Here is a 26,291-nt window from a genome sequence, read left to right on the forward strand (position 1 = left end):
TTTTTTCCATATGACTGTAATTTGGCTGTATCATAAACTAGGCCTAAATTCCTAGGGTAGAGCCTTATAAGGGAAGTCCAATTCAGGACCCTCTGCCATGATTTATTCCCTGAAAAATTCTCATAGGCTCACTACTCCAACTCACTGTAGTATCTAATTTCCAGGAATGTTCAAATCACCCAGCTACAAAAGCACCAATCTGGGAGGCAGATTGGTGTTTACCTCCACCCAAAAACCTAACCGTAAGAGCAGAAATTTTTGGAACGATTTCTCTTACATTGTGAAAAATGATAAAGTGCAATACATTCTACGCCTCATTTATGAAACTAAGCCCTTTAGAGAGTAAAGACACCACCTTTCCAATTACCTGCCTTGGTTGTCAACAAAGCCCAATGTTTTTTCCAAGCATTAACATGGAGCCAGGTCCATTGACCCCCACCTCCCAGGATTAATATCGTCGTGTATTCCCCTGTCACACTGAACCACACTTTACAGTGGTCTGTGACCAGTGGGTACAGTGGAATTGTTATGTCACTTCTGAAGATTTCCCAACTCACTCTACTAGTAAACTCCTTCCACACTAACAACAAAAAATTGAATATATGTTACTTTGTAGTCAATGCACACCACTGAGATCAAAGCCTAAAGTGTCAGGTGTTTTTAATAATTACATTCAAAATATAGCAGCAGTAAAATAGCTCCTTGGATTTATTTTTTCTCTCATGAGGACTGAACTGCAGATATTAAGAAGTGTTTCTATCAAGTTCCAAAAGGTCTAAATTAGGAGGCTATGATTACACTTAGCCTACTTTACTTTTAACTTAGTTCTTAAAGATATGTAAAAGTATTTTGAAAATAAAACCGGCAATAGCAAACAATGACTACATATAGCTGTTGATCTCAGAATTCAATGCAATGTAGGGTTTTGAGATTTACCACACTTTACAGATTACTACCAGAACATCACATAAGTTTATTTCAGATGTAACAGCAATGTTAAAATCAACAAGTTTAATTCTTAACTGCACCAAGTAAACTTAGCCATTTAAGTATTTTTAAAGTTATTCCCTCCAAAAAAATGAGGGAGCTTTTCTTTTCCACCCCACATATCACGGTTTCCCAATAGTTCTGTTTTTGGAGGACTTTCAATTGATGAGTAAACTGCTTTGGGGATATTTCAGAATTTCTTTCTCCAAATAAAAACTAATCTGGACAAATTATATATTGCATAGATTTCTCTGCAGATTCTTTCCTTTAGAACCTAAATGCAATTACCAGAGTATAATTTTTACCTATTCACTCCACAGTAAAACCATCTGTCTTGAAAAATATGGATACATCCTATGATCTTCCAGTTAACAGAATTGTTTTACCTCAATGATAATTTTTATCCTATTTCAAAATAACCAACTCAACATGGGACATTATTTCAGTCTTTACTGACTCACAGGCATATGAACTAGTGCCCAGCTTCTACCTCTTCTAAATCCTCCTCAAGTGGATGGAATTATTTAATACAAGTTTGATGTAGGACAACTGACCGTTTACAAACATTTATAATTTAGGTTAAAGTCACTGACTAGTGTGGAAAAAGAAACACTATAATGATAAGGAGCCTACACACTCAATTCAAAATTTAATATTTTTTCCTCCTTAAATAACATGTACTTAATTGTCATGAGGCAGCTATTCGGTTTTTCAATAACCACATTTAGGGATACATTCATAGGACTGATTAGATAGTCCAGGTGAAATGGTTATAGAAATAGAGGCAGTGTCATCTCAGAAAACTCATTTACATATCAAAATGTATTTTGATATCTGGAAGTTTACAAAAAGGCTGAATTCTTCAAACTAATTACGCCTTCTGTAACTCAAACACTCTTCTCTTGGCAAGAGCAAGCTGAAGGTAATCCATGAAGGTAAAGGTGCTTAATGCTAAACTTTTCTTCTACGCTTAGATTTAGACTGCTGAAGAAACTGATACCCAAAAAACCAGCATGGTCTTTCTACATTTTTACTATCTTAAGATTAAAACCCTATAAACTCATTCATGAACTATCTTCCTTTTTTGTATTATTCTTGGCACTCGGTTAAGACTTCTTTTGTACTTTGTACTTTCACATTCTCAAATAAGAACTTAAGATTATAAAATGTGCATAAACATTGTGTAAAATAATTTTGTCATTTAACGTATTTGGAGAGATGAAACTTTTATACCAGAATTTACATAAGAGGATAAATATTATAAATCAACCTTCCTCTTAAAGTCAAACGATAGAATCTTCAAGCTCTGTGCATTGTTTTAAAGTCTAATGAGAACACTATTGGACCACCAATAATAGCAATCTAGAAATTTTAAATATTGGTGATGGGACTATGGAGGAAAACAAGAAAATTTCAGATGTCTCCTATTTTACAAAGAGTTATCAACCCGTCAAAGCCACTCCTTATGTGCCAGAAAATGATCTGGCATAAACCAGTCCTGTCAGTAGGGGAGGTCACAGTGACATTTGCATTATTAACACTTCTAGACTTTTACTTTTCCAAGAACAGAAGCAATGTTTAACAATTTTCCCTCCCCCAAATTCTTAAACTCAATATCATAGGCACAGAATGTAAGCAAATCTGGGATGTTCTCCAACAGATAAGCAATAGCACAGCTACGTTATTCTCAAAAATACTGTCTAGATATTCTTTCCTATAATCAAATGCTCAGTGGCTTCACTTTTAACAGACTGCATTAGCTGACATTAAATGCATTTATTGCGCCACAAGTCCATCTAAGCTTCCTTTTATGTATGTTTTAATATGTTCAAAAGACAACACCTGCTTCAGGTTTCTTTAGGGGTATTGACCTATAAGGACAACAATTCCATTTTTAAAGTTATACTAACTATTGTGGAATTACTGAAGAAAAAAGTCAGGAGAAAAAAAAGTAAGTCACAACAAACCTCTTTAGGTCAGTTAAAGGCCATATCTCTAGCTGGGATATTAAAAAAAATTAATCTCACCAGCCCACACTCTAAAAGTTAATGCCACTAATAACAATCAACAGCAGGAAAAATAAACCTGCTAACAACCAGTCCACTCATTAGCAAAAAGCAGTTTAACTCAAATACTGAGACCAAAGTCTAACACTACCTACCCAAACTGTCCCACCCACCCTCAGTCACCAGCAAGGAAGGAGAAATAACTGCTTAAAAAAAAAAAAAAAGGCTTAGTATTTCTGATAAGGATAACAATGGTCCAACTCCTGAGACAGTACTCAGAAGGACAAAAGGTGGAGTGAAGGCAATGTCAGGGATTAGTATCCCACAAACAGTCTTAAAAAAAAACCAAAGTACCATAAGCACATTAAACTTGTCTACGATTAGCGAACAAGAATATTGCTGCTGCTGCTTTTTGTCTTTTGTAGGCTCTGCCCTTCAATGTGAAAGCAGGATATGAAAAAAAATCTTTAAAAAAAAAATGAAATTGACACTCAAGTTTTGGGGACCATACATCTTAACTGTAAATTAAGTTGATCTATACCTTCTTCCTACAATGAAACCACCTCACAAAAATAAAAGAACTAAAACAATCCAAACATGATTAATTTTAAAAGTCCTTGAAAGTATTAAAACTTTTAGAGAAAAGGGAAGAAAAGGAGGAAAAACAAGAACATGGAGGGAGGAAAGCTTTAAAAGAAAGGGGGAAAAAAATCAATGGGCCTCTCTTTTATTTGGCGACAAGCAAGTGCAAGAAAGTTCATTTGTAATCTGTTCAGTTGTCTGTCTTGTGCACATCCGCGTTCTGGCCAGAAGGGACTTTGAGATTTTTCTGCAGCACATGAGCATCTGCTGGCTCTATCCTCTTATAGTAGTTCTTCTTTGTCTCAATAATCTCAAAGCCAAACTTTCTGTAGAAGTCAATTGCCGACTCATTGCTGATCTGGACATGCCTATGATAGAAGTGTATCAAAGTAAATAACAATAAAATTTCATCAGCTTTTATGTGTTCTCCATATAAATTCAAATTGGTTGGAGCTGGAATACTGCAGACATTAGTTAGATTCTCTTTACAATTACTAGTAATCAATAAAGGTTAGGTATTCATTTCAGAAAACCTTTTGATAACAGATTCATACTTTTAACCTAGATCTTACATTTGCAAGACAGCTAGCTGAGATGAGGAGACTCAAAAAATAGTGTTTACTCTTACATAATCAACAAAAGGCAAAGTACCTTGGCTACTGTAACATTTTTTATTGAGAGAGAAAAGATTCCTGTAATTAAAAATGGATAAATAACTATGGGGATGATTCAAAGACCATATTAACACATGCAGAAAAAAATGATTAAAAAAATTAAAAATCAGAGTTTCAAATGCCTGAATATATCCTTTCTGACTGATACAAGAACATGGTATATTTTCAATGGAATATTACCCAGCCATAAGAAGAGATGAAATACTGCCATTTGCAACAACATGGATGGACCTCGAGATAATCATACTAAGCTAAATAAGCCCACAGAAAAAGTTGAAAATCACGTGATATCACTTATATGTGGGATATAAACCTAAAAGCAACAAATGAACAGGACAAACAGAGATTCACGGACATGGACAATAGACCAGTGGTTACTAGAGGGGAGAGGGGAGGAGGAAGGTAGATGGGATAAAGGGGGTCAAACATGTGGTGACAGAAAGAAATCTAACTATGAGAGGTAAACACACAGTGTAAATATACATGTGGCTTACTGTTAAAATGCACAGCTGAAACTTACTGGATTTTGTTAACAAATGACACCATAAATTAAAAAAAAAAATTTTTAATGGTACAGTTGGAAAGAAATAATTTGAGCTTTCTCAATTACTCCTCAAAATACAATTATATAACTTAATGTATCCTCCTGTCAAAGTGAAAATGAGAATCTTAATATCTGTATAATAAACAATCCATAGTTGTGATATTATTCTTGGTTCTTAATCTGAGCTCTCTTAAGCTCTAAGTACAGTATCGGCCAGGTATTCTCTAATTTTGATTATTAAATTCTACTACTAATGAGCACATCATTGAGAGACTTGAACAAATTGCAGAGTGCAAACAGATGGCATGAAAAAAGTAATATTAATGGATTAATTCTTAAATGTAAGAATTGAGTTTTAATCTTGGTTTTATTCTCATGACTCTTGGCGTAACGTAATAAAGCAAAACAAGAATGTTTTATCTCAAGTTCCTTATCTATTTTTAAAACAAAACAATAAAACAACATAACTACTACCTTCCATGGTGTTTCCAAATGACAATGAAATAAGTGACCAGAATTTAAAATTTCTAGTAAAAATTTCTACTGCCAATTTATTAAACTCTTTATTAAATAATAACATCATTTTACTTACAGATAGATGTTGTCAAAAGTGCCATCTTTTTCACAGATGTTTAAGACATGATTTAACATTTTAGTTCCTATTAACAAAACAAATAAGTAATCTCATAAAAATCAATCTTTACACATCCAGCTGAGTCCTAATAAAATTTATAAGGTAAACACTAGACATCTTGATTTTCCAAAATTATGTTCTCTCTACACTACCTACTATGTTTAAAATTGCTATCAGAAAAGCAATCTTTAGCCCTTTCAGGTAGAAGGAAAACAGAAAAAGCAAGAGATATAAGTAATAGATCTATATAGGACTTCCAAATGAACTATGTTAATAAATAATTACTTTTCACCTCATATAATTCATTAACCATTTCCTAGTATTCCTAAAAGAAATGGATGACTTACTGGGTCAGGAACAATAACAATGTGCTTATGCTTCTTTGAAGAAATAAGAAAACGCAAATAATTTTACCTATTCCTAGCCTTCGGTACGGTGCCAGACATCCTAGTGTCATGATGTAAAGTCTCTTCTGATTCTGTGAATGATCCACCCTACAGCATACCGCACCTACTGCAATATCATTGAAATAGGCTGCCATGGAAAACATAAAGATATAAAGTTCAACAGACAGAATAACACATTTTACTGAATCTTTTTCACCCTGTAAGAATTAAACTGTTGCTATCAACATTAAACATTATCAGTTATTCTGAATATCAACAACCTCAAAAACCTCCTATGCCTTTTTCAGGTATTTAAGCCTCCTCTAAATCCTCTAAAGTAAAGCCAAATATGTGAAAACACAGAGGCAAACAATAAATAAAAGATATTTAGCATTTCTTTGTAAAATTCAAATATTTTATTTTGATTTCTGAGATTTTTCTCAGAACTTGGATCACTCCCATTTCTTCACTTGTAAAATAAGGAGATTAAATTGGTTAACTCTTTCAGTTCTAATAGTAAAAACTAGGGGTCAAGAACATGAATTACAAAATGAAGGGAGGAAAAAACCGTATTATACCAAGTTTTGCTAGCTCGCCAACCTCCAGCACATCCTTGTAGAACTTGTCATTGTAGCTGACTGGAAAGATGACCTGGTTTAATCTCTTCAGCTGTTTAATATTGTGTGGTGTCACATCTCCCAGCTCGATCCGGCTACTGGAACAAACCAAAATGTACTCAATAAAATATAATTAGCTACACTTGTTGAGACTAACATATTAAGACTAGTAAAGTCTTTTTTACATGATAAATTCAACCCTTTCCCAGTGACATTATACTCCTATGAAGATAAACAGATTCTGCCAGCCATTCCATCCAGATTGACTCTTGTAACTTTATACATATGTATACTTTTATAGACAAATAAACAATTACAAAAAAGGCTAGATAATATGCTATATAAATGCCATATTTTTCCCTGTAGTTTACAGTTTCAAAAAACTTTAAGACATCTATTACTGACCAAAAAGACTGATGATACTTAATATTGGCAAGGTGGTAGTGAATGGGATTCTGATACTATGCTGCCTGGAATGTCAAAAGATAAAATATCTCTTGAGGACAATCTAGCACTATGTACCAAAAAGCCTAAAAAGTACATCTCCTTTGTCCAAGTAATCCTACTCTAGAAAATTATGCACATTCTACTGGAGCCAGTAACCATCAATAAAGTCACATGGGGTGGTAGCCAAAGTCTAGATTCCTGGACCCCACCCCACAACTTCAGAAGCACAATCTCTGGAAATGGAAGAAGAGAATCCATATTTTAAAAACAAACAAACAACCCTACAAAATACCCCAGTTTGAAAACCACTTACCAAAAATGCAACAGCAGCATTTCTAAGAAAACAAATGTAATCAAAACACTGGTCCCAAGGGAAAAGGGATTAAAGCTAAAGTCTCAGATTTATAGTAACAAGGTTGTCTTGCCTATAGAGCTGTCAACAAGAGGAGTTTTTAACAGCTCGATTTCACTACCATAAGTTAAAGGCTGATAAAATGCGACAAGACAAACCTGAGTAGCATCTACAATTTTTTCTCCTACTACTAGCACTACCATCAGTAAAGTTGCTTATATACATTATTTGCCTTCTTAAAAATCTTGGCAGTGGGTGATAAAAACATTTAAAAATCAAAATAAGAATGAGTTTAAAAATAAAATAATCTGATGCCAACCAAGCACATAGAAAATGATGTAGGTCCTACTCATTCATTGCTAGTTCTAGAACACAATGGCATTGGTCAATAGCGGGGAAATACAAACAATACACCATAATTAGTCATTCTCAAAAGGGCACATGGGTTTTGAAAACTCTGTTGGAGAAATGACTAAACAAGAATGTTAATCATCACTCTTTTATGATGGCAAAATAAAAAAAGAAAAAGTTGAGTGCCCACCAATAGAGGACTGGTTAAATAAAGCATGATACAAATTATATTAGCATAGGAAAATGGTGCCGACATATTGTTCTGTAGAGTGGAAAGTATATTCCAACTATATATGCATATAAAAACTATGACTCAACTTTTGTTAAAACATACAAAAAATGTTTGAAAGTGTATTCCATAAGATATGGTCAAAACTGTAGGTAATTTAAAAAACAATATTTTCTAAATGTTAAAATTTAGGTAATCAGAAAACAACAGAATGTATTACAATTCTTTAAACAAAGAAACAAAAAAACCTGATTACAGACCATTTGCTCATTTGGAACATTAGCCTTCCTGCCTCAATTATTTTTATGTTGTTTTCTATTTAATTGTGACCATCCTTGCATATCTTCAATGTCATCTTAAAATCTGAGCTGATTTTTAAGACACAAAAATCTTATTAAAAAAGGTTTTATGTTATATTTTCCAATTTCTAGCCATGAGTAAATATAGCTTTCTCCCAAGTATCTGACAACTAAAATGGATTCCCTTCATGAGATTTATGTCTTCCTTAACTAGGTTACATCTCATTCACAGAACTCCCTCTTTATTAAATCACACCCTAACTTTCTCATCTTTATGGCCAAGAAAATGAAATTTCACCCCAAACTTTGTTGATTAAAATCTACTGGGCTCACTTACCCAACAGGTACCACTCACAGGATTTTTATTGGCAGACACTGTTATGCTGTAAAATACAGGATTCCTTAAAATACAGAAATCACATCTTACCTAAAATGTCTATTATTTTTTTTAAAGAATTCCTACCATTTAGTTAACATATCCATCACCTCACATATTTTTTATTTTTTGGCGAAAACACTTAAGTTCTCTCTTAGCAAATTTCAATTAAATAGAGTTAACCACAGTCACCATGTTATACATTAGAATCTCAGATCTTATATGTCTCATAGCTTAAAATTTGTACGCCTTCACCAATTTCTCCCTATTTCCACAACCCTGGCAACCACTTTTCTACTCTATTTCTGAGTATGACTTTTTTTTCCCTTCAAATTCCACATATAAGTGATACCATGCAGTATTTGTCCTTTTCTGTCTGGCTTATTTAACTTAGTATAATGTTACTCTTCATTGCAGTATAGCACCACAAATTGAGTGCAGTAATTTCCTTTAACTATAATATAGTTATAATCTAAATATATTTTGATTATATTTACAGCATTCCACTTAAAATTACTCCTTGCACTTAAAAGAGTGATTGAAAAATTACTTTAAGAAGTCTAACAGTAAACAACATTAAAGAATACTTAACAACATAGGAAGTCAGGCTTGTAAATTATAAGTTAAAGAACATGAATTAAAAAAATTTTTAAGAATGATTTCTAGGTAATAACTAGGCTTCAAGTGTAATTTTTAAAAGGATAATAACCAGATATTTTTTGACTTCACACAGAAGAAAAGGTGTTTAGAGTGCCGTGTGCTAGACTGAATCTAATAAAAGTTAATTACTAATAAAGTTTCCATTAGGGTGGTGGGCAGAACAAGTCTAAATATAGAACACCATACTGAATCATTAGGGATTAAGCAGCTTCATCTTTCCCTAATTAAAAAAAAATACATGGCTTGATTAAAAAAAGTCTATCACCATAGAAATGACTTATGAAATGAAAAGTACCTGTAAGAATATCACCAGAAATAAGTTTGATGTATATAGTATTTCGATAGTTTTCTATGGACAAATATATTTTAAAACAGAATTGGGAAACTATAAATATTGTGTCATAGCTGTTTTAAAGAATTAATCAAATTTGATTATTAATAGACTGTTAGAATATGCTACAAATAGAATTTCAAAATGTCTATTAAATGTAACTGTCAGCAAAATTCAACTTCAAATACAATTTAACTCTCATGAATATGATATGTCTGGTTGAAATGGAATACTTCTGTAATCCTGATCACTTAGCTCTAAATTATTTTAAGATGTGGACATTCTAAATATATCAGAGTAATATCAACAACTTGTAAATATAATTTAGCATAGCTCTCAAAGGCAGAGAGCTATGCAGAAATGTCAAGAATATGAGAACGTTACTAGACTGTAAACAACCAGAAAGCTTTTAAAGTTAAAAGAATTTCTAAATTAAGTTAAAAATTTCAGTCTCCATTAGAAAATTAAATAGAGCTTTAAAGAATTCCATTTATGAAGCTAAAATTTTCTACAATTCTTATTAACATCAAAGTTGTTTCAATATTTGAACGTCCCTGTGCTAATACCTAAAATGCAAAGTTTACACCTAGTAAAAAATACAGATACACAAAATACAATGTACAAGTAATAGCATATGCATATAAAGTATAAAATAATACTAGAACGTAGGTGATCCCGGGAAAGGTTAAGGATGACTAGGAGTTTGTTCTGTGGGACAGCAAGAAATGCATTCTAAGGTAGAACTTGAACAAAATAGTAATGATGTATTCTCAAAACTATAGGGAATGTAATATGGTTAAACAAAGTGTGCTTTGAGTGAATGTGGAAGCTGGGGTTGAAGAGGAAAGACAATTTTCTGAAGGTCTTGCACATCAACACTTGGTTGCTCTATCTACACTTATCCTGGTGACCTCAATCTCATAGCCTTATGGCTTTAATGCTGCCAAGTTCCAAATCTGTCTCTAGCCTAGAGGTCACTCCTAAACTCTAAAGCATCTCTAGTAAACAACTCAAGTTAAACATATCCAAAACTAGATTTCTGACCTTTCCCCTGAAATGTTTCGCCTGCAGCTTTCCCTATCTCACTTGATGGCCTCTCCATCCTTGGCTGCAGTTTACTCTTAACCTCTTTAAGTCTGGTCAAATGATACCTCAAAAAATTAATTCTCTGACACACCTGTTTTTCTTTCCTTGTAGTTTTCCTGATAGGCTTTCTTATAAATAAGGATTATGTTGGCCTCAAAGAAAGTTTGTAAGTGTTCCCTCTTGCTCTTTATTGTCAATGTTTGCTTCATGTATTTTCAAGTAATAAGAGCATACACATTTGGGACTGTTATGAGTTGGTGGATCCTTTTGAAACGTCTTTTTGCTGTAATAGTCCTTGTCTCAAAGCCTACTTTGTTCATCGATATAGAAATCCCACTTTATTCTAATCAATGTTCCACAATGTGTATTTTGCCATCCTTTTACTTTTTAAACTTTGTGTCCTTATATTTATAGTGTGTCTTTTGTAAATAGCATGTACTTAAGTCTTATTCCTTTAATCTGACATTTGGAGTATTTAGTCTGTTCAGATTTAATGTTAATTACTGATGTAGTCTATTCAAGTCCATCAGCAATGTGTATACCAACTGTTAGCTGTTCCTTTATTTTCCAGCCATATTGGGGGGATCAATTTTCATACTTTGTTAAAACAATTTTTAAAGTTTACATAAAATTAAATTCACTATTTTGGTGTATAGTTCTGAGTCCTGACAAACATATATTACCATGCAGCCACCACGATTACCAAGAAACAGAATGCTTCTATCATTCCAAAAATCTACCTCATGACTCTTTGTAGTTCAACTCTACCATCACTCCCAGGCAACCACGGTTTTGTTCTCCAGTTTTGCCTTTTCAAGAATGTCACATAAATGGAACCACAAAACACATAGCCATTTGCTTGGCTTCTTTCATTCAGCATAATGCCTTTGGAATTCACCTCACTGTTATATCAACAGTTCATTCTGTTATTGCTGAGCAGTACGCCATTATATGGATGTACCATAGTTTATCCTTTTGTTGAAAGGCATTTGGGTTGTTTCTAGTTTTTGAAGCTTAGGAGTAAAGTTGCTACAAACATTTCTGTACAAGTTCTCGTGTGAACATACATTTTCATTTCTCTTGAGTTACCTAGGAGAGGGAATGCTGAGTCATGTGTTAAGTGTATGATAGTTCCGGTTGTTCTGCATCTAAACCAGTATTTGGCAGTGTTGACTTTTAAAATGTGTGCTATTTTAATAGGTGTGTTGTGACATTTCACTGTGGTTTTAAACTGCATGTCCCTAAATAACACAATTTTGAGCATCTTTTCAGGTTATTTCTTTGCCATCCATATACCTGGTAAAGGAGCTGTTGAAATCTTTTATCTGTTTTAAAATACTGGGTTTTCTTACTGAGTTTAAAGTGTTTTATGGGTACATGTCCTTTGTAAGCTATACATGCTGCAAATGATTTCTCCATCTGTGGCATTTTTCATTTTTCTTTTTTTTTTTTTTTTTTTTTTTTAGGCGAGACAACCCTTTGTTAACCTCACAGATTCCAAGGACCTTGTTAGTTTACAAGCCCTTATTTTTAAAATTTTTTTCGCCTACAGTACCTGGTCTTTCTAGGTGGTCTCCTATCCAAGTACTAACCAGGCCCAACCCTGCTTAGCTTCTGAGATCAGATGGGATGATCAAGCTTGTTCAGGGTGGCATGGCCGTAGACTACATTTTTCATTTTCTTAATAGTGTTTTTCACAGAGCAGAAATTTGTCTGCCTTCATCTTCATGTAGTCTTCTGTGTGTGTGCTCTCCTCTTCTTATAAAGAGACTAATCATTAAGAGTTAGGGGCTCACCCTAATTGAGTATGACTTCATCTTAATTATACCTGCAAAGACCCTATTTCCAAAGATCACATACGGAGGTTCTGGGTAGACATAAAATTTTAGGAGAATACTATTTAAAATCACTATACCTACCAACACCTCACCTCACTTTTAGCCCGTTTTGGACTCTTTAAGAATTAAGGTAATAGATTTGTGTTGTTTTAAGCCCCTAAGTTTGTAGTGATTTGTTACAGCAGTAATAGAAAACTAACACATTGCTAAACTGTTTTTGAAAGCATCTGCACCATTTACATTCTCACCAGTAACATATTAAGGTTCCAGTTTCTACACATCCTTGGCAACACTTCTTATTGGCTGTTTATTGCCATTCTAGTGGTGTGAAGTCATAATCTTATTGGATTTTCATTTCTCTAGTGACAAATGATGCTGAGAATCTTTCTATATGGTTATTAGCCATTTGTACATTTTATTTGGTGAAATATCTATTTAAATCTTTTGTCCGTGGTCTAAACCTGGGAGTAAACCTCGAATTTTCACATTAATTCATAAAAAAAGAATTCCAATTTTAAAATTGGACTGCTTATCTTATTGATTTGTAAGAGTTCTTTATACATTCTAGATATTAGTCCTTTACCATATATATATAGAATTTTAACTATTGTGGCTTGTCTTTTCATTTTCTTAACTGTGTACCATACTAACATAAACTGTTACTAATCAGGAAAACTGGGAACTCTCTGTACCATCTTCACAAATGTAAATCTAAAACTATAACTAACTAACTATTGTAAAACTAAATTTAAAACTATTCTAAGGTAAGTTTGTTTTTTAAAAAAGGAGGAAGAACTGTCAGGTTAAGAGACCATGAGATATTTCAGCCAATAGCAGTTTGCGGACCCTTTTGGATTCTAATTTGAACAAACATGTTTTAAAAAGACATTTATACACTGCTTCCTGCTCATCGCCACCTCCAAGGGCTCCCAGGAATCCTTACACCCAACCCTGCCAGCATGTCTCTGGCCAATTCTGACAAAGCTGCTGATGAGGTTAAGCACTTCAAGACCAAGCCAACAGATGATGAGATGCTGTTCATCTACAGCCACTACAAACAAGCGACATAAATACAGAACGGCCTGGGATGCTGCACTTCAAAGGCAAGGCCAAGTGGGATGCCTGGAATGAGCTAAAATGGACTTCCAAGGAAGATGCCATGAAAGCTTATATCAACCAAGTAGAAGAACTAAAGAAAAAATATGGAATATAGGGACTGGATTAGGCTGCTAGCCACGCATTTCATATAAACTGGTATCATGCCTTGTTTTTCTAATATCACGGATGTAATGAAAATAACCAGTTAACCCTCTTCCTCAGCGATGTCCAGGGTACAGCTCAAACAGATTAGGGACTGAAATGGTTACAGACCTTGCTGACTAGTTTTTATCTATAAATAAAAGTACATTTGTTACTTAAAAAAAAAAAAAAGACATTTATAAAACGAGAAAAACCAGAGACTAGGTATCAGATCATAAGATACTAAGTAAAACTGTATTGTACTGAAAAAAGTCCTTCTATGTTAGACTCATAAAAAAGTATCTACAAAATGAGATAATACATACCTCAGAGATATTGTGTGTTCAGTTCCAGATCACCATAATAAAGCAAATATCACAATAAAGCGAGACATACAATTATTTTGGTTTCCCAGTGCAAATACAAGTTGTGTTCACTTGTAGTCTATTAAGTGCGCAACACATTGTGTCTTAAAGTACATACTTTAATTTAAAAAGACTTTTACTATCTGTTGTATATAGTGTAGCCACCTTCATTAATTATCTTAGCTAGATCTGGAAAATTTGCTGCTTCACCTTACACTTCCATGTTATGGCTTCTTTCCTGAGGCCTCTCTGCTAGCTTCAAACTTTCCTTCCGCAGCTTCCTCATCTCTCTCTGCCCTTATACAATTGGAAGATGGTTAGAGCCTTGCTCTAGGTTAGGCTTTGGCTTAAGAGAATATCATAGCTTATTTGATTTTCTATCCAGACCACTAAAACTTTCTCCATATCATCCATAAGGCTACTTTACTTTCTTATCATTCACGTGTTCACTGGAGTAGCGCTTTTAATTTCCTTCTACAACTTTTTCTTTGCATTCACAACATGGCTAACTGTTTAGTGCAAGAGGCCTAGCTTTTGTCCTAACTTGGTTTTAGATATGCTTTCTTCACTAAGTTTAATCATTTCTAGCTTTTTATTTAGAGTAAAAGGCAAGTGACTCTTCCTTCCACTTGAACACTTAGAAGCCACTGTAGGGCTATTAACTGTACTATTTTCAATATTGTTGTGTCTCAAGAAATAGGGAGGCCTGAGAAGAGGAAGAGAGGTAGGAGACTGGCCAGTTGGTGAAGTAGTTAGAACACATTAAAAGTTCGCCGTCTCATATGGGCATGGTTCATGGCATCCCCAAAAAACAATAGTAACATCAAAGATCACTATCAGTAATCAAAGATCACTGATCACCATAAGAAACAATAAATGAAAAAAGTTTGAAATACTGCAAGAATACCAAAATGTGACAGAGATATGAAGTCAGCAAATGCTGTTGGAAAAAATGGTGCTGATAGACTTGCTCAATGCAAGGTTGCCATAAGCCTTCAATTTGTAAAGATGCATTATCTGCAAACAACAATAAAACCAGGTATGTCTGTATGTCAAGGATTTCCTTTGAAGTACTCCAGCATAAAGGGAAAATAGAAACATACGGGTCAGGCAAAGATGAAATAACATGGAACTGTACTTACTGGAATTGGATGCATGAGGGCTCATTGAATTATTTTCTTTACTTTTGTATGTGTTTGAAAATTTCCATAACAAAGCCTAAAACAAATCTTACTCATGTAAGGCACTATAAGCTGCAGTATTTTGTAGTTATGTTAACTTTTATAGCAACTTGGCCTAGGAAAGAACAAAGATGCTATTTCTAATACTAAAACTCATCGTAGAAAACACTGGATGCCTCATTCACAATTTACTATTTGAAAGAACAAATAAAAGCAGGAACAAACTTCAAACACTGAAGAAATCACAACTTCTCAATTTCCAGCTGTACCAAGCCCTCGGTTTGTAGAAGAGAAGGTGAATGAGAGCTGGATGAGAAATGAGCCTTCTATTCTGGCACAGACCTCTCCTTCTAAATTCAGCAGTCTCAGGATAGACTGTCACAGTCTTTGCCATGTCCTTTCCCCCCCCCCCATTAAAACTACTATCAGTTTTTCTGTAAGAATGATCATTAAAAAATTATACATGTAGTTTAAACGCCACCTATTATCATTGGAAGCAATGTTGGTGTTAAGTAGATGAAGAGTAGAGGGGCTGCACCTAGACTTTTTACATTAATTTAACTCATAAAGAATTCCCTTTTTAATACATCACTTTTTGAGAGTTGTTTCCTGCAATATTAAAAAATGCATAATGTATACCCAAGAATGTCCATAGTGAGAAGAACATCTAAAAACAGATTTATAATTTTAGGAGTAAAGTACAGAAACCCACAAAGATGTCTGAGAAACAATTTTCAAGAGCAGGGAAAAAATTTGGAGTGTTGCAAAATCTCAGAATGGATCCCAAACTCGGCTATACAATGGAATCCCCATCCAGTTAAAAATTCAGATTCCCACATTCTACCTTGGAATCTTCACTTTTGTAATTAAGCTTATTATATTAACCATACAAATTTAATACCCACCTAAACTAATACACTTCGCACTGCATGTGTGTAAATTTCTAAATGTGAGAGAAATAGAGGTTAAAGATGGGCATTGAGAAATGGAATAGGTCACTGGAAAAAAATATGCTATATGATTAGAGTGGATTTCACATAAATGTTAATCATTTCCCTTGTGCGAGCAGTACAGTATGCTATACTATAGCTTTGATGTGTGTGGCATACGTAGTATGGAGCTGTGTCCCAAATTCAAACTGGCCTGACTCGTAACCTGAATTGTTAATCACTGCACTGTTTACTTACTTCAGAAAAGATTTCAATATAATTTAACAATGTACACTATCTTAATTTATGAATTTAACACCTCTACTTTGTAGATAAACCCCAAATTCCCGGCCTAAAAGTTAAATCAGCCATGTGATCACATCTATTTGACTCAACAGTTTTTTTAAAAAATTAAGTTGGTTGCTAAAATTTAAATCTTAAGATTTTACAAAAAGCATATACTTCTCTTGTTTTGCTCATTTAACCTTATCTGCTTCATTCCAGCTTCCTGATACTAGAGTTTATAAGCCTAACTATAAAAAACTGAAGATAGTAGTTATTAAAGACACTAAATCATTCTCTTAGTTGAAGTAAATTGATGTGACATTTTTTTTTTTCATATTAAATACAAACCCTGATGCATTTTAATACTCAAGCCTTTAGACTAAGGATCCAAAACAGACTGATACAGCAAAAGTGCCCACAGAAATGTGTACCAAGTCCTTAGATCTGGAAAACAGCTACTTGCCTCCTATTTTATAGAATCCATTAACCATCTGCGTCAGCACCACAAGATTAGTCTGTTACTTAGTCAAATATATAATCTTTGAGATTGGAATATGGCAGTAGGAAACGTTTACCCTTGGCTTATAAAAAAAACAGTGTGAGAAAATAAGATAACACATGTTAAGTATTTAGCACAGAAATATCAGAGAAATACGTGAAATGTTTTTAGCTATTGAAGGCAATGTCAATTATGCCCACAAATGTAAAAACAAAATTTAGTGGCAATATTCTACAAGACCACAAGATGGAGATATGACTACACAAAAGTAGATCTTTCTCTACAAACTCTGCCTTAAGTCATACAGCAAAAAGAAAAAAATGAAGTACAGAGAAAGCTTAAAGCCTAACTGTTTATACTTTAGATAAGTATCAAGTGTACCTTGGCACAAGTTTTAATTGCTTAGTCACTTCTTGTGCAGAGTGTTTAATCTGCCTATGTCTATAAATTTCCATTATGGTGCAAGATGATCAGCAACACCATATGACTTCCCTAAAGGAACCATCTTTACTTCTTAGGCCCTTAATATAACTGATGGGTGCTCTCTGATCTCATCTAGATTTTATAGCAGTTTCTCAATTTTGGTGCTACTGATATTTTGGGCTGGATAATTTTTTGTTGTGAGGGGCTTTCCAGAGCATTGTAGGATGTTTAGCAGCATCTCTAGCCTCTACCCACTAGATGCCAGTACCCATGCCACCCCATCATGACAAGCAAAAATGTCTCCAGACACTACCAGTTTTCTGAGGTGGGGTAGGAGGTGTGCTCCTGGTTGAGAGTCAGTGTTTCAGAGGGTTAGCAGGCATCAAAAAAGTGGTGGTGGGTGGATCAGCTCTCTATGCTGTGTGACTGCAAGTATCAGATGTATAAAACTTTTAGCAATCATTTGGTTGGTGCTAGAAGTGCTAAACATACACATGGGACACAAATGACTCAAGGTTATAACCTAAAAATAATAAAATTATTCTTTGAAAAAATTTTCATGGCAATCCATAGTTCTATTAGGAGAGTTCCTTCCCAGCTCTGGTTTTCCCCTTACTACCACCTAAATGTTGATGTTTTTACTTCCAAATCTCTGAATCTAAGCACATATTTATTTCCAACTGCTTAATGGTTATCTCTACAGGAATCTCAAATTCAAGACATCGAAAACAATTCATCCTCTACAGGAAATGAGACCATCTCATTTCCATCTTTATAAATAGTCCCTTCATTCATCCAATACAGAAATTTAGTTTTAGATGTACTCTAATGTCTCACTTCAATCTGTTAATTCTGTTTCCAAACATCTTCATAACCTGTTCCTGTAGCTTTTTAGCAATGTGGTTTAAGCCATTTCAATCCAAAATCTACAGCCTAATGAAGGGGAATAAGACCAGAGCCAAGGGAACAACACAATGGAGTCAGAATAATCTTTCTGAAATACAAATCTGATCAATTCTCCGATTAAAAACTATCAATAGCTACAAATAACCTACCAAATGAAATTCAAATAGCACTGCATGTAAAGCCCTCATCACTTAGCTGTGGCCACTGGCCTAACCGTACTTTCCTCTCCCACTGTTTTGTGGCCATATAAAACTACTCAAAAATCTCAGAATCCCATCAAACTCTCTTTTCCTTTTGGCTCACCTCTGTATGATTTTTTTTTTTCATTAGTAGAATATATATACTATACCTACAGATACATTAGTAGACAATAGATACCATCTTAATGCAATTTTGAGTTTTAAATGAGATTTACTGCCTGGCAGTATAGCAGGCACTTAACAGGATATGTATTAGGTAGCTATAAAAAAAAGTAAAAGTGCCATGAAGGGGAAGAATGAGAGGAGAACAATTCTCAAAAAGCAGACAGACACAAGAGCAAAATGAAGAAAGCGGCTTAAAACAGAACAATTCAAATATGATTCCAAAGTTCTGCTTCTTGGTATCACTAGATCATTAGTTAGAGCTGACAGAGACCAGAGGTAGCAAACATGTGACATATATGCCACAGTAGTCACGGTAGATATTAATAATCAACAATATCACTTTTATTTTGCAGTCTGAGAACTTATCAAAGCTATCGACAGATTACATACCAATAAGATAGGTTCTATCAACAGACTAGAACTTGCAAATAAATTAGAATACTTAGTTGTTCTTGTTCAGGATAACAGTATTCTCTTTAAAGAAAAAGAAATCAAGGCCCAGGTCAAGAAACTTATTGACCCTACTGCTAACTATCATTAGTGGCACACTGGACTATAAAAAAGTGGTTGCTTTTAGTTCAATTCTTTTTGCCTTATAGCAAGTCTCCTTTATGAAGATAAATGATGCTCTAAATAATAAACTATAAGGACTAGAGGGGGGAAAAATATACTTTAGGTTTCTGAAAAGAGAAATGTTTAAAATGCTCCTAAGTACAAGATATTTTCCTTGCTTATCATAGCTTAACAAGCTCCACCTGTAAAAATTTTCTTTCAAATGATCCGGTTCCTCAACTGACATCATTCTGACAATATTTACTAATTTTAATGTCTCAGTCCATTTTTTAGTGAACATTATCTTTGCTTTGTAATGTGAAGTAAAAATGCAATCGATATTCAAATTAAAAACTGGTTAAGTTATACAAGTAACAGGTAAGTCACACAGGTTTTTTTTGTTGTTAAAAAGGCCAGTACCAAGTGGGAAATGACTACCTTCATTAAAAAAAAAAAAAAAGTAGTACCATTTATTGCCTAATCAGCAAAGTAAAACTAGCATTAAGGCTATATGTGAATGTGTCTTCAAAACCAACCTGTAAAGAAACTAGTTATTTTTATCATTTTACAAATGCTTGATTTATGCCACTTATCCCAGACAAAGATAATTTATACCACCCATGGCTGAAATGGCAGCCACAATGTCTTCCTCCATTTCCTTAAGGTTTTTCCAAGTGCTCCTACTCTTCTCCATCAGCTCTTGGAGAAGGGCACTCTCATACACTCCTGGTAGTATAAATTACTACTATCTTTCTGGAGTCAACTTGGCAGCAAATATCAGAGCTTTAAAAATGCCAGTACCTTCAGATCCAAAAAAAAAAAAAAAATCACTTCTAGGAATTATGTGAAAGAAATAATTTAGGATGTGTTCAGTAGTTTCACAAACAAACATTCACCACTACAGCACTATCGAGGACTGAGAGGTGAGAAGCCTCTGGACTTGGAAGAGTTTTTTTTCCTCTCTTAAGAATAGCTTCAGCAATGACAGAGGCAACATACAGATTGCACTAGATCAAGAAAGGCAAATACTTCCAATTATCCCTTCCTTATCCACAGCAGACAAGGATTACCATATTTTAATCTAAAACCAGGAACTTACAGTGTTATATATCAATTATATCCATAAAGCTGGAAAAAAAATGTTTCCCAATAAATCCTGTAAATATAGTAAGGAGAACTTTTCAACGGTATCCAAAAAAAATGTGAAATTATAAAGATACATATTTTACTTCCTTCTATTGTTTGGATCCAAGCTATATATCCGTAAGATTCCTTCTAAGACTATCCAAAACAAATTATCCTATCCTACTGTTGTAGCATCCCTAACCAAGCATTATTCTTTAAATCAGCTTTCTGTGTAACACTGACACTGAATAACACTTAAGTATAAAAGCAAGTCAAGCCAACTTAATAATAACAAATAAATAAAACAAAACTAGGAGTGGCCTCAGAATCTTTCACCACATAGGGATAAAGAGCCACACACCTTCTATTAGCCCCAGTTGAAACATTTACCATCTGGGAACTAAATCCTAAGGGAAGAGATTATGTTTCACACAAATTTGTTTTTTTGGGGTCTAGCACAGCATTGTCCAATAAAAATATACTTTGAGTCACAAATGTAATTTCTAATTTTCTAGTATCTCCATTAACAAACCAAAAAGACAGGTGAAACCATTTCTACATGTAATCAAAATAAAAATAATGACTGTTTTTCTTAAATCTTTTTTCATACCAAGTCTTAAAATCCAGTGGTATTATATTTACAGCACATCTCGATCCAAATATTAATCTTCATTGGGAATATTTGATCTACATTTATATTTCATAAAATTTACAGTAGATCTACATATCCAAGTTGTTCTAAATATACTTAAAAATCATTCGACTACCAACTTTGAGTATCAGTTTTTAATTTTTAATTAAAATTTTAAATTCAGTTCCTCGGTTATCACTAACCACATTTCAACAGTTCAACTGTAACTAGTCAATAATTTATTGGACAGGACTAACATTTTGTCAATAATTTACGCACTGAATGAATATAAATGATGATGGAAGAGAACAGGTCAAGAGAAAGCAGTGTTTCATGATAATGCAATTACATAATTTTATTCTTATTACACTATCATCTATACAATTCTCATTTCTTTGATGGAAAGGAAGTTTCTATTGGTCACTACTGGTATTCTAATGGTTTTTATAGACCATGCCAAAAAAAAAAAAAAGGATAACCATTTAAATAATTGAGAAGGTGTATCTTTTCAGATGGCAAAAAGGTGGAAACCAGTTAATACCTAGAAGAGAAAATCTGGAGTCAAAAGGATTTCCAACAAGTCAAGATACCGTAGCAAAATGAAATAATATAGATGTTAGTTTGGTCTAGCAAAAGCACTGGCTTTAAAAGAAAATGCTTTACATGGATGCCATTAAAAATATTTTCCAATCCAGAAAATTTTGATTATTCTTTGTTTTGTTCAGAACCTTAACAACAGTTGTCCACAATTGTGGGAAATCACAACACTGATGGCAACACAGCATTAGCCATCAATATATACATACATCCATACTGGCAGCAGATATGCTTTCTAAATTATACAATGATTCTATTTACAGAAAGATGCAAACATCTGATCTTATGATTTAAGATATAGTTGTGCCTGATCATTTACACTGAAATATATTATAGTTTCCTTTTATTTCTCCTTTACATTAGTGGGGACAGTACATATATATTTTTAATTGTGGTACAGGTAGGTTATAAATGAATTCATCTGAACATAGCAAGTTAGAGTCATTACAAAGTATTTGTTAAAATCCAACATCTCAATCAACATCTTACAAATTATTGGCTTCATAAAAGCAAGAAGTATGAATGGCAGGTTTACAAATGTTCCTGAATTGTTTTGGCTTTGGTGGCTTTTATTGTTTGTTTTTCTAACAAAACCAGCAATAAAACCTTTTAAAAACCCTGTTTTATTGAAGTGTAAGATATATAGGGTAAAGAGCACAAATCTTGTTTACAGCTCATTTTTTACATATCTATACTGCTACATATTGAACACTCAAGGTAAAGATACGGAATATTAATAGCACTTAAAAAACTCCCTTGCGCGCCCTTACCAGCCTATAAGCTGTCAAAAGTAACCATTATTCTGAGTTCTTCAACACATTCGTTCCTGACTACAGAATCTTACAGTTTAACATTTCAATTACGAGACTACAATGTTTTATATACCAGTTGTATTTTCAATGTCTACTTTCTCATCTTTATTTTGTGCACATGTATTCACATCCTGTTAGACATTTTTTTTAGATCTAATTTTTACTATACCACGTTAGTATAAATAAAGAATAAATGGATTCAGTTTTACTTTCCATTATATTGACTAATTACATTGCCATTCTCAGTGATTGCTGTGTATGGCATACCTTTTTGCTTGAATATGTCACCTTCCCTAGAGAGGAACAACAGATAAAAATATTCAGCTTATGACCCACAAATCTGACCTACAATGTTCCTGGTTCATAAAAACAAGCAACCTCAGTACCAAGGAAGTAACATAATATATCTCAAATTTCTACACCACGCATATAAATACATGCAGTAATTAAGAACTGCATACTTATCTACTATGACGGAAAAGCAAATACATGTCAATACAATGGAATGTCTTACTGCTACTAACAATAAAAAGCGAAAATATGAAGAAAAGCCAGGTAAAATAGTAACTTTAAAGTTTTAGATGATAAGCAAAATAAGCAACAATGTAAAATATTTAAATAGATTTGATTTAGTTGGGAATTCTGCATGAAATAGATTCAATAATAACAAATATCTTCTAAATTTGGCCAGTTCCATTAAATTTCACTTATTTCTGAGTATTTGCCTCCATCAGGTTGTTACACATAAATAATCATTTAAAATAAAAAGATAACTGCCTCATGAGCATATTAACTGAAGGTAGATTTTGAATAATATCACCATGTGAGACTCCATTTCTATTGCCAAGTTAGGTAACAATAGAAAGTGAGACTAGGCTAAACCAAAGATTTTGGATTTAAACACATGATAATTTCTCTGAGGCCTTCCTTTATAAATCCGTGCACAGTCTCAACACTGGAACTCTCCACTTTCATTTTTATTACTTTAACAGAACAAGACAAGTAAAGATTGAATGCTCAAGAGAATACAAAAATGAGTAAGAGGTAGCACCCATAGTCAAGGAAAAGGAAAAGAAAAATTCTGCTAAATTATATTTGGTCATATACAAAACAGCCAAACTTCCTAGGTCATGATTCAAGCGCAGCAAATACTTCTCATACCCCTCAGGTGGTATCCTGATTCTAACTCTTTAGATATCTGATGTGAAATAACGCAGGTACTGTGAAAAGTTTCTTCCTGATTTCGAAACTTTAATTACAAGACATAAGATTCAATATTAAAATGAATTTCCAGTATTTAAAGCTAAATGAGAAGAAGGGATCACATGACAGAGCTAAGGTCAAATTAAACTTTGTACCTCTTCTGCGACCTCAAACACATAAACACACCGAGATAATATTTAGACTCTGTGTTAGGCAGTATGAAATTACTTCAAAGACTTTCACTTTATCCTCAAAAGGGTCATCGAATAGTTTGAAAGGCTTCACTATCTCAAAACTTAGTTACAATTCTTTAACTGACTTGCTATAAAAGAAAAGCGCAGTCACCTCAGAAAGCTGTTAGCATTGATAAGATTCCATTTCTTCCTCTAAGGAGGGTAGAGGCAAGTTCCCAAACAGCCAATTTAGGAGATATTTTAAAACGCTGTGCTATGTAATCAATATTTTAAAAGTATGTAATTTTATAGTAAGGTGACACTTATCCAAGTGGAAACAGTCGAACCAAAATAATCCCTAATTTTATTCATGAGGGCAACTAAAAAAAAAATACTAATTGCCAATAACCTGAAGAAAGCTTCGTAGCAATTAAGGACCCCCTCACAGTATGGGGCAATACTAAACTACTGGAGCAACAGCTCCACCTACTGATCAACAATACTTCCTTAAACATTTTGGCACCCCAAGTCTACACTGATCACGCTCTTCCCCCCTCCTCCACTCGCTCTGACCCAACCCAAATCCAGTTGAGTCACTAGCTCTTAATACTCATCTCCCTGCTCTTTATTCCAATTTCGTCTCCCTCCAGAAGGTTCTGCGCGACTCGCAAATGTGAATACAACTGAAAGGTGATAAATACCAAGGTTCCCAGTGTACAGCCTTGATTTGTGGAGGACAACCAAATCACTCCACTTGAAGTGGCGGGTCAGAGGTGTCTCAGCCCTTCGTTCCCGGGTAGGAGACCCCAGGCGCCTCACACGGAGCTTTTCCCTGTTGCCCCACTCCGCTGCTAGTCTCCACTCAACACACACTCGTCCTCCGGGCCGAAATCCTGGGTTCCGGGTGTCTTGCCTCTGTTAGCCCTTCATCCCGCCAACCGCCCGAGCCGAGCCTCCGCCCCCTTCGTGATCTGAGAAGCTCAGAATCTCCCACCGCTAGGTCTTCGCCCAGTCTCTCCCCTCCTCCTCAACCCCTCTCCCCTGACGGGCGGGCCCTGTCCGGCTGCCCTTCCTCACCCTTTCATCTTCCCTGCCTGCTGAGGCCGTTGTTACCACCGATATCAACGCCGTTGTCGTCGCCGCCCTGAGCTCTCAGCGACCTGAGCTCGGGCCACTCAACCTCACAAGCCGGCCTCCCCACCTAGGGCAGGGAGCTGAGCGGGTGACGGAGGCCACGAGAGTGGAGCGCGGCCCTGCGTCTCCGGAGGGGGCGGGAGTCTCTCCCGCCGCCGCACTGGTGCCGCCGCTTCTGCACACGTGCACACGGGGCACTTCGCTCCTGCCCGCCACCGCCAGCCAGACCCGCCGCCGCACTGTGACCTTTCACCCCGCCCCCTCTGCGCGCCGGCGCGTCGGCCGCCTCGCGCGCAGCCGCATTGCTGGCCTCCGTGCACCCTTCCCCCTCCACTTCAAGACCTCCATTTTTCTACGGGGCTGTGTCTTCTGGCGTCATCTTCCTCCTCCTACCCCTTACGACACTACTTGTGGGGCTGGCTCGGTAGGCCTTGGCGGTAAAATCTGGACTTTTCTGTCCCTCCCTCACCTCTCCTACGTCAGTAAGGTCAATCTTCTGTGACTCTGTACTTTCCAGTTGGTAGTCTCCCTAATGACCTTCAAACGCTCCTATCTAACAAGATTTTATAAAGTTGGTTCTTCTAAATGTAAAGAAGTATGTGGAAAACTCAGTAAAAGGTATTTTTAAGACAAACGTAATTAACAATTGCCCGGATTGCTTGGCTTTCGCCCAGCATGCTTCAAGTTTTGAGATCACGTGATTGCCCCAAACTAAGCTTGGGATTTTACCGGCGGGCGCCAGAGAGACGGAACTCCATCGCCATTTCCGGTCCCTAGATCATGGCGTGAACGTCACTTCCTCACCAATGCACTTTAACCCGTTCTACCCACGCTTCCTGCGTCGCACTTCACAACATAATCTTTACGAAAGTTTTTTTTCTTAAAATTTATCGCAACAAAATTAATGTTCAAACAATCCGTAAAAATGCAGGCCTCCAAGATGTAGTGCACCTGGCTAGCGACGTCAGGGCGGAGCTCAAGGTCACATGACTACGTAGACCCGCCCCCCACCCCCTCTGCAGCTGAAGGCTTCCCCTCCGTCAGTGACAGAGCCTTCGGGTGCGTGATCACTTGTGGTTCTGCACCTCGCGCCTTGGCAGGTGAGCGGCGACCAGTAACCGGCGGCTGGTGGGGATAATAGAAGGGATGGGAGGAGGAAAATAGGGAGAGTGAATGGCGGCCTTCGCTGTACCGAGCTCCCTACCCACTGTCATCCAGCAAGGAGCTCTTTTCTCCAGTTCTCCTGATCTCCGCTCCCCGCAACTAAATCCTACCCGCTCCCCCCCCGCACCCAATCCAGCAACCTGGGGGTTGAGATGTCTACTTTTCTCGGGGTTGGGGGTGAGTGCAGCCATTATGGTTCCCTTTTCAGAGTCTTTAGGGCTTCGGGTAGTGGGATTGGTTCAGCCATTACTTGGGGTCTGCAATAACCTCCAGATCCCAATCCCAAAGCCCATTCTTTGGCAGAGGCCC

At 35.5% G+C, this 26,291-nt stretch overlaps 2 protein-coding genes and 2 pseudogenes across 11 annotated transcripts in view; 2 read left to right on the forward strand and 2 right to left on the reverse strand.

Annotated features, from left to right (window-relative positions):
• Nucleotides 1–949: 949 nt before the first annotated feature.
• NAA50 (N-alpha-acetyltransferase 50, NatE catalytic subunit) lies at nucleotides 950–25,080 on the reverse strand. Of its 3 annotated transcripts, none has more exons than XM_039843043.1 (5): nucleotides 24,762–25,080; nucleotides 6,392–6,525; nucleotides 5,842–5,961; nucleotides 5,386–5,452; nucleotides 950–3,943 (listed from the first exon to the last, which is right to left on the reverse strand). In XM_039843043.1, the coding sequence occupies exons 1-5, from the start codon at nucleotides 24,767–24,769 to the stop codon at nucleotides 3,766–3,768; spliced, it is 507 nt and encodes a 168-aa protein (XP_039698977.1). In that variant the 5' UTR covers nucleotides 24,770–25,080; the 3' UTR covers nucleotides 950–3,765. The 3 variants fall into 3 exon arrangements, with proteins under 3 accessions (XP_039698977.1, XP_039698976.1, XP_039698978.1); XM_039843042.1 differs by having other exon boundaries at nucleotides 6,392–6,528; nucleotides 24,762–25,079; XM_039843044.1 differs by lacking the exon at nucleotides 24,762–25,080 and adding an exon at nucleotides 24,386–24,404 and having other exon boundaries at nucleotides 6,392–6,528.
• Nucleotides 12,105–12,226, reverse strand: LOC120586927 (uncharacterized; annotated as a pseudogene).
• Nucleotides 13,359–13,802, forward strand: LOC120586639 (acyl-CoA-binding protein-like; annotated as a pseudogene).
• Nucleotides 25,081–25,148: 68 nt separating the features above from the next.
• Nucleotides 25,149–26,291, forward strand: part of ATP6V1A (ATPase H+ transporting V1 subunit A) — a 52,361-nt gene continuing 51,218 nt past the window's right edge. For 3 of the 8 annotated variants that reach the window (XM_039843039.1, XM_039843038.1, XM_039843040.1), the window contains exon 1: nucleotides 25,300–25,918. The gene's annotated coding sequence lies outside the window, so the exon portion shown is untranslated. Of the gene's footprint in view, nucleotides 25,243–25,299; nucleotides 25,919–26,291 lie in introns of those variants that run through there. The other 5 variants (XM_039843034.1, XM_039843033.1, XM_039843036.1 and 2 more) reach the window with 3 other exon arrangements.

Source organism: Pteropus medius, unplaced genomic scaffold (assembly GCF_902729225.1).
Source record: "Pteropus medius unplaced genomic scaffold, Ma_sr-lr_union100, whole genome shotgun sequence".
Classification (NCBI taxonomy): Eukaryota; Metazoa; Chordata; class Mammalia; order Chiroptera; family Pteropodidae; genus Pteropus; species Pteropus medius.

Coding starts and splice junctions, on each gene's coding strand:
- NAA50 (XM_039843042.1), bottom strand. Junction 5,962..6,391: donor TGGCGAGCTAGCAAAACTTG/GTATAATACGGT, acceptor TTTCCATGGCAG/CCTATTTCAATGATATTGCA. Junction 3,944..5,385: donor ACTTTTGACAACATCTATCT/GTAAGTAAAATG, acceptor CTTCTATCATAG/GCATGTCCAGATCAGCAATG.